The sequence below is a fragment of the Pecten maximus genome, chromosome 17 (genome assembly GCF_902652985.1).
Source record: "Pecten maximus chromosome 17, xPecMax1.1, whole genome shotgun sequence".
NCBI classification, from domain to species: Eukaryota; Metazoa; Mollusca; class Bivalvia; order Pectinida; family Pectinidae; genus Pecten; species Pecten maximus.
The window spans coordinates 1,209,389-1,218,794 of record NC_047031.1 but is presented as its reverse complement, the minus strand read 5'-3'; the positions used below and the strand labels follow the sequence as shown (position 1 = coordinate 1,218,794).

Sequence of the window (9,406 nt, the reverse complement as noted above, 5' to 3'; positions counted from 1 at the left end):
GTTTCCTTGTAATAATATTTAAAACTATTAAAGTTGCCAACAAAACCGTTCTTTATTTTTTGTAGTCTTGTTATGCATACACGTCAAAATATGCATTTCATTATTTGCTCTCAATCAAACATTACCCTGCAATATCCTAATTGTTAAAAAAACCCCGAAAAGAACCAACATTGTATAGAACATTTACTCTAAGTCCAATCTTGTCTATTGTCCATTTATAGGTCGAGCCGTAGTTTCGCAAGCTTTAGTTTCGTACAACGGTTAATGATCAGTATGGACGATAAAGAGACAATAATTCTGTCATGTTTCCGAACACCCTGTCTTTGTACCTCTGTCACAATGGTCATAAAGATACATCGGACACATGTGTCGTACCAGATCAACACACTGACGGCTATAATCTCCCATTACTCAAATGCTCTTACACGGACATAAATTATCAATCAACAAGCATCTCACTGAGTGCATTATGCATTAAACATTAGTGTGAACAAGACGTTTGCATTGCTATACATTTTTGATTCGGTAATTTCCGGATAAAGGCGTTGTTACCGTTTCGCTAATTAATATCGCCCGACGAATGTCAAATCGGTGTACGAACAGGACGTTTTTTGTCATTCGACCATCTTAGAAGAATCCGGGCGCATAGCGACCTTAAAAAAAACAAGAAAAATATACCAAGGCAGATTTTCCCGGACAATTTCACCATCATTTTCGAACAGGATCGCATCGGAGAAATATTTAACAGACTGAAGAAGAGAACTTGATTTTGCCAGGAAGTTTATCAACTCACGGATTTCAAATTGAAGAGACTTGAGGAAAACGCAAGATGAAGAATATTGTTTGGGGTGTCTATGTGATTCTAAGCCTCTTCTATCTCGCAAAGGCACGTCATCTTGGAGAGGTGAGAATTTAAAACAACTTTTCAAACAAAATAGTATATCATAGCGTTATGTTTTAAAATATTTTCTTTTACTTTATGTTCATGAGTTATATTTGTGAGCAAAAATAGAAATATATCTGTAATCTTTCTAAATATGATTTTATTTTCGAAATTTGTTGTGGAAAGCACGCATTATATCACATTAGATGAGATTTAACATCAAAAGTCGTTTGTTAAATGTTAAAGTAGTATTTTTTTTCATATAACTTTAGTCCTGTGAATACAACTAGAGTTACATTACGTTAATGAGAATAGGTCATTAAAATATACCACAATACTCGGGAAAAATACCTTACAACTATTTCAGTTTCTACTTTAACGCCCGCACCATGTTTCAGTTTCTATATATTTAAACAGGAACAGTTTGCTCTTCCTTTGTCTAAGCAACTGATGACCAACCAAATTCAATTCAGTATTTAAAAATTATCAATTTTAAATGAGGAATTATAATTATTTACCTTTGTTAGATATAAGACAGGATTATAATTTTAAAGTTAATAGTTGTTGAAAATCGATTGGAATGATAACTACATATTATATGCGTTTTTTTTTTTTTATTATTGGACAATTCAATGTATTTGTACTTTTTATCTTATAGCTAAACCGGTGTGTATAACCTTTACATTAAATATCAGGCTATGGCTTTCCCTATCTTTTCAATTTTTATACACCATTCTTTTTTACTTTGAAAATTACGTAACTCCCATGAATAAAGCACTTTTTATAAGTACTTGATTAGACAAAAACGTCTTTCTTCACCAGCTATCATATGTCCTAAATTAATTATAACACAGATTGTAGCCTGGGACAGCTATCATATGTCCTAAATTAATTATTACACAGATCGTAGCCTGAGACAGCTATCATACGTCCTTATTTCACTCGAACATAGATTGTATATTTAGACAGCTGTCATACGTCCTTATTTCACTCGAACATAGATTGTATATTTAGACAGCTATCATACGTCCTTATTTCACTCGAACATAGATTGTATATTTAGACAGCTGTCATACGTCCTTATTTCACTCGAACATAGATTGTATATTTAGACAGCTGTCATACGTCCTTATTTCACTCGAACATAGATTGTATATTTAGACAGCTGTCATACGTCCTTATTTCACTCGAACACAGATTGCATATTTAGACAGCTGTCATACGTCCTTATTTCACTCGAACATAGATTGTATATTTAGACAGCTGTCATACGTCCTTATTTCACTCTAACGCAGATTGTAGCCTGTGACAGCTATCGTATGTCCTTAATTTACTATAACACATATTGTATATTTAGACAGCTGTCATACGTCCCTATTTCACTATAACACATATTGTATATTTAGACAGCTGTCATACGTCCCTATTTCACTATAACACAGATTGTATATTTAGACAGCTGTCATACGTCCTTATTTCACTCGAACATAGATTGTATATTTAGACAGCTATCATACGTCCTTATTTCACTCTAACACAGATTGTAGCCTGAGACAGCTGTTATCCGTCCTTAATTTACTATAACACAGATTGCAGATTTGGACATTTATCATACATCCCTTATTCATTCTAACACAGATTGAAAGTTTTAATACGTCCCTTAGTGACTATAACAGGGACTGCAGACTGAGACAGCTATCATTATCCTTAATCCGATATAACTCATATTGCAGATTTAGACAGATCATACTATCTTAATTTAATATAACACCGATTGATAATTAGTCTGTAGTTTGTTTTTAAGGGTCATCTATATAGCAGAATAATGTTGGATTTCAAACACGAATAAATATCTTAAAATTTCCACAAAAATAGTCATATAATATACCAAAATGTTTGTTTGGACATGTAGTGCCTTAAAATCACAAATAATTTGATGTTGATCTAAAGAGTTACTTTGTGGTAAGTTGTAGCATAGAATAATTTTAAGTCACAAAAATAACCAAACCTGAAAAATAGCCCAGCTGTCATGCTCACAAGTGTCTATAGTACAGGGTAGGAGCATTTGTTTGACCGGACTTGACTCTATGTAGGTATAAACACATATTTTGTTTTGACCTTCAAATGCAAATGGCGGCTGTGGATGATGACATAAAGGGGGGGGGGGGGGGGGGGGGGGAGGTGATATTATTCACAACCGCAATTTGCATTTCAAGGTCAAAATAAAATCAGTGTTAATACATATCATAAAGTCCGATCTAGTCAAACCAATGCTCCTATTTTGTGCTTTAGACTCTTGTGAGCAAAACGACATGACTGTTTTGCGCAATAAATACAAATGAGTTAATTATGTCCCCCTGAAACATGCATTTTTCTCATGTTTTATTGAAATTTACAAACAACTGAAAAAATTAAATGTCAACAGCAAGGCCCACGGTTTGACATGATACATATCAAAATTTTATCAAGTTACTTCTATTAAATTGTACCTTAGTAGAGATTTATAGCCTAGTAAAATATCAACTGTTTTGTCTGGATTTGCTGTTTAGATGCCTCTTAATGAATTTATCAAGTATACATCCTAAGTTTATAGAAATTAGACTTGGTGAGTCAGTTAGGTATCCCTCTAACGCCGGTCAGTCTGATTATTATTAATACCTATTAGCCCACGTATAGCCATACGGTGACCAGTAAGGTCGCCAGGTAACAGAGACCTCGTTACCAGACACCTGTCTGTCATTACAACACATAGGAAGATGGGACTGTGACAGTTTGATGACCCGACTCGAGCCCGAGATATAGCGACTTAAAAGTGCCTCTTTTGAATGTGTCATCAATTCTCCTGCAGACAGAACTTTGGAATTTTTCCCGTTGATTTCCATACTATTTGACCTAAATGTTCTTACATTCTCAGTCATATATTTCCAGCCATTAGAAACTGTGCAATATCAGTAACCTTCTCTGTCTTCTCTGTGCTGAGGAATATCAGTATTCCTTGATATGATAATGATGTTCTTGTGATATATTTAACCCTTTGAGCTAATTTGGTCTTTATAGTGTTTTTGTTGAAGTTTTGGTCTTCATTTCTTTTTAATAAGAAAATGTGATCACCACTTATTTTTGGTGTAATTAATATAATTAATTAAACAATGGAAAATAGACATAATGTATTACTCACCACATACAGACAAGCGAATGGTATAATTGCTATAATGATAATGCTAATGTAAATAAAGAAGATATTCATTCATTGGAAATGTAACACATCATTTGATTGGTCGATAAACGTAATTTGCGACACATTGGCCTGTGCATTGATTACTGATGACCTCAATGACCCCGATTGACCCCAAAAGGTAATAAAATAAAGATTATAGCGCGACACAGAGGTTAATTACTTAGATCAGATGCCCCGGGGGAAGTACGACCATAATTCTGAAAAAAGGCGCAAAAAGATAAAATATGTTGAAATGCTGTCTGATTATATGCATTTTACATACGGATACCACACTCCAACTCTTCTTATTTAGTGGAATTGAAAATATAACAACATTTATTTCCTTTGGCTTTGGTTTTAAACATTTCGAACATGGAATCATATTCCCTGATCAGACACAATCTGGTATGGGGTCAATTGCCCAACCACGTGGGTTTTAACAGAGTACTTTGGTTTTATCCCACAGTAGAGCCTCGTGCACACTTCCATCCGGGTCAACAAGGTGCTTAAAACACAGTTTTTGTAAAATAAATGATGAACATCCCAATCTTACCTGAATACTTTTTATTATGAACACTTCTCTATTGTAGAGCCAACAAACAACCACACAGATCAACAGGATTAATTCTCCTCGCAGAAGCACAACTACTAATCTACGAGGAAGCCCTACGTCATCAAGATCTCAGTCAATGTTGTCAAGGAACATACTGAATCCAAGTAGAGGACTTGACCAGAGCAAGATTTCAAATCGCATTAACCGCCCGAACAGGTCAAATCTACGGACTGCTCAGCAAATAAACCCTTCTCCGCGGAGAGTGCGTATGAATACACAAAGTTTACAGGGTCAGAAGAGCGTCACTATCAGACAACCCAGTGGTCGGCCATTGGTTCAGAATCCACAACGAGGCTCTCATATCATACCGCCTAGTGTTTCAATTCAACGAAATCAAGGACGACAACTCTCTCGAAGCAATGCAGTTGCTAGCAGAAACAACCTCGCCCAGGTGATATCTAATAGAAATGTAAGGATATCGAATGGTCGTAATACACAAAACGGGATTGGTGTAGCGCGCGGACAAAGAGCACGAGGAAACAGTCAACAAGCAGCTCTGCTGGAGCGAGGACATATGTCTAGTCAGTTGCAAAGTAACCTCGGTCGACCAATCCAAACTAACCGTTTCCCTAGCAACACTGTAACTGCGAGAGTTGCCAGGCGACAGGGTTCAGTTGTCCGCGGTTCAAGTAACATGATTAGTCCTGTCCGGAACACAGGGAGTATCCGATCAAATGGTATGATGCAGGGACAAAACAGAGGAGAGTTCAAGCAAGGGGCGACAAATCAAATCAGAATTCGAACACAGACAGATAACTCGAAGCTACCATTTAACGATTTTAATAGAAACGCACCAATTATAAGGGAAAACACAGGAAGAGGTATGTGGAAGAGTGTTCCGGTCGACCCAGCGACTGTTCCTTTAGAACAGTTGAAAAGTCAATCAAGACCTGTTCAAAGCCAGTCTTCTATAATTTTAAACTCACAGCCACTTGTTTCTCAAGGTCACGCGACATTAAACTTAGCCAACTCCAAAAACCGAATGTCTTCTGTGCAAACTGCGCAGAATGTTATTGCTACAAATATTGCAAGCAGTGTAGTTGGAAGCCCTTCAGCTGGAGTCCTGGCTACAAATGGTGTCCAGTCTGGAGTGACTCAGGGCGCTAACGACGCTAACGGAATGATAGCTTTGGAACTTAATCTTGGAGCAGCAAACACGAAACAGGCAAATGTTATCCAGAGCGTTCAACCATCTACGGAAATAGCAGCTGCAGGAAGTGCAAATGTTGCTACTTCCGGATTGAAGATTCCCTCCAATTCCCCAAGTCAAGTTTTGTCAACAAACAAGGCCCCTGTCCATTCTCTACAGATACAGAAGGTACATTCAGGACTGACCTCTGGTGGCAAGAAGAAAATGAGCCTGACATTATCCTCTGGTCAATCAGGTAATTTTTTAATGTGGTCTCCCTCTACATCCATTTATTTTAAACATTTGTTTCGACATATTGCAATTTCCTAATTCTTAGAATTTCCACACATTATTTTCAATTAATCAGGAAAATATTAGCTCCCCTATTTCAATTTCATTAAAACATAATTATTTCTCCAATCTTCATCTACTGGAAAATTAGACAATGATTATGTTGACCCATTGCATTTTCCTGACCTTCGAATCTCCACACATCCTAACAGGAATTTGACTGTGATATGTTATGATATTTTATAACAAAGTGTTTATTTAGAGTTTAGTCCCATGTCAAAAGGCTAAATATGAAGTAAGATATGCCATCAAAAAATAAAAATGACTTCTGTGACAATTTCTTTAATTTGAACTGTATTGTTGATATATAAGAAACGGTTTAAAGATTGTTCGTGAATCAAACAATTTCATTAATTCTGCTTTTTTTTTGTTTTTTGAAGGAGGGCAGCCAATCGTTATAGAAGCACTCGGGAACATTATCCTATCACAGGAAAAACTACCAGACGGTCGAGTCCAATTCGTCATCAAGGCGGACGGACCCACTACTGGTGCGACGGTTAAGGCTACAACAAAAACCACCAAACCCACTACGCCTGCTACCACGGCAACGACGACAGTAACCATGGCACCAACAACGACAACTACTGCCATGCCAACGCCTACCTCTACGATCCCAACTAGCACCATATTTATGGAGGAAACGGAAATGCCTGAACCAGGAGAGTTCATATACCCTCCTTCCGGGCTAGGGACCACTGAACCGATGTAAATTTATAACAGAACAAAGCAACCAGTCCACGTATCTATTTTGGCGCCGCACTTATATTCTAAAGTATACCTGAACTGAAATATATCGGCATTACTCCGCGCCATGATACATTCGCGCATGAAAATTCATCAGCGCCATATTGAATTGGTCAATCAGCATAATTCAGCGCCATGATCAATTTGCGCGTCATCATAACTCGTCATAGAGAACAATACGTAGAAACTGCAATTAGGGCAATTAGAATGTAGTCGAACAAATTTGCTACATAGGTGCTGAGATAAAATGTCGCTATTACTGTGAAATAATACAATTGCATGGGTTTACAATTTCGTGGTTTTCTCAAAGAAAAAAAAATACGTAGGGACATGAATTCCTGGATATAGAAGATCTCCATGCCTGTACTTTGAGCTTTTTTTTTTAGAAATTCGTTCCCATTCGAATTCGTGTATTAGGTTTACCAACGAAATAAACGAAAAATAAACACCCACGAAATGTAATGCTTTAACAGTAAATTAATATTTCCGGTAGATTATGTAAATTTATTTGGGTAAGAAGAACCAAGTTTCATAAAAAAATAAATTTTAAAATCTTCATCAGGATCCATGATGAGGAATCGACATTCGTTATAAACGACTATCTAATTACCTTTTAGCCTCTATTCTTGCAGTAAATGTGTTGTAACATTTGATAAACCGGTTCGACTAATTATACACAAAAGAAAAATCATCTCCACTCCATTTTTGTACATAATGATAATTGATGGCACCAATTAGAAAGAATGACCTATGATAAAAAAAAATACATTTCGCATATTCTGAACAGATCCAAATGTATTGTAATGCTAATAATGCTAAGTTATTGTTTGTTGTTAAATGACAATATTTCTATGGAATCACTTTATTGCGAGATTACCGAGCGTTACCGAACAATACCGAGCAATACCGAGCATTACCGAACATAACCGAGCTTACAATGTTGTTGCATTACCTTGCTTACAGGGGAATATTTATTTGTATATATCGGAAGGGATGAGATTTAATTATCAATATTTACAGATTCCGGATTATTATCTATTAAGAGCTTGATGATTTTAAAACATAAACGATTTGTAATCACATTATAGCTTATCAGTAAGTACATGTATTAGAATGTGTGAGAATGGCAATGACTGTAAATTTGAATGAAAGGACATTAACGTACATGTAGTTTATGCATTTCCGAGATACTTGGTTTTCAGATAACCATTTTAGATAATTACGTTAACCTAAGATAGCATATATGATGTAAATATATAGATATATATTTATTTGGATAAAATATATCAGATAATTTTTTATATAATTCAAATAGAAGTTTACTGTTTTTGTGAGCTATATAGTCATGGGTTAAACGAACGGACCCAAATATGGGTCATATCTTGTGGTAACCATTTTTGGCAAATTGTTTTCAAGACTGCGATGTTCTTGTTGTCTTATCTTTAGCCTGAAATCTCTCCTTTTTGTGTCACATGATTATCATTTCTTTGTAAGAGAGAACATCACTTTATTGTTGTTGTTGAACTGTAGCCGTTTCATACACTGTTGTTGTTGTTTTCGCCCTGATTCTAATTGTCGTTGTGTATGGTCTTGTTATTTTCTCGATTTGTTTCCGTCGTATCATAGTTGTTCTCCAATGTGTATCTGTTTTTTTCTTTGTAATTGCTGTATTGTTTTAATGACTCTCAATATGACGTCTTCTGTTTCCTTGTTTGGTTTCCATCATAACTTTGGCTTGTATCCAGTATCCGCCATTTTGTTTTTCGTTTTTTCATCTTTTCCGTACAGCTCGTTACTCCTATATTTCTGTAGTTGCATTTGTAATCAAATCCGATATCATTTCCGATCTTTCATTCATTATAACAAACGTTATTTTCAAAATTTGAATAATAATGATAAAAAAAAAAGAAAAAGAAAAAAAAAATCATTTTTCATCCTTTACTCTACGTCATTATAGTCTTTCACAGGAAGGAATTAAAATGGTTATGCTCTTTTTTTTGTCAGTAATCACAACACAATGAGAGCATTACATATTTTTTGAAAAAAAAAAATGAAAAAAAAATGAAAAATGAAATGCTTCCCAGGAAAATGTCAATTAAATTAGATAATACGGTTTAGAGTTGTGCAAATCAAGATGAACACATGCTTAAGACAACTTGAACACACGCTATAACTCAGAAATATATGATAGGGGTTATTGTGTTGAAAATAAATTGTTTACTCTTATCAGGGCGAGCCTAAGCATTGATAATATATTGTTTACATATACGTTGATTTATCATGCTTTTATCATGGCATGAGAGCTGTTTATAACTATTTAATTGTTCTTCAACCAATTTTATTGTTATTTTATATATGAGAATAAATTACAAAATACCTGTAACAATGCCTTGTTTTTCTGTGAGGTCCCGGGATATAAAAGTTCTTTGTTCTCTGTCTTTGTTATTGTTTGTAATTAATAAATTGGTT

The 9,406-nt window shown here is 35.3% G+C and overlaps 1 protein-coding gene across 1 annotated transcript; it reads left to right on the top strand.

Annotated features, from left to right (window-relative positions):
* Positions 1 to 483: 483 nt before the first annotated feature.
* On the top strand, positions 484 to 9,026 carry LOC117315591 (putative GPI-anchored protein pfl2). Its single transcript, XM_033869853.1, has 3 exons — positions 484 to 904; positions 4,691 to 6,098; positions 6,574 to 9,026. The coding sequence occupies exons 1-3, from the start codon at positions 830 to 832 to the stop codon at positions 6,900 to 6,902; spliced, it is 1,812 nt and encodes a 603-aa protein (XP_033725744.1). The 5' UTR covers positions 484 to 829; the 3' UTR covers positions 6,903 to 9,026.
* The last annotated feature ends 380 nt before the right edge of the window (positions 9,027 to 9,406 follow it).

Bases quoted from the DNA above. Each gene is read 5' to 3' on its own strand.
- LOC117315591 (XM_033869853.1), top strand. From the start codon at position 830: ATGAAGAATATTGTTTGGGGTGTCTATGTGATTCTAAGCCTCTTCTAT. The intron at 905-4,690 runs GTGAGAATTTAA...TCTCTATTGTAG, and splicing joins AGGCACGTCATCTTGGAGAG to AGCCAACAAACAACCACACA. The intron at 6,099-6,573 runs GTAATTTTTTAA...TGTTTTTTGAAG, and splicing joins ATTATCCTCTGGTCAATCAG to GAGGGCAGCCAATCGTTATA.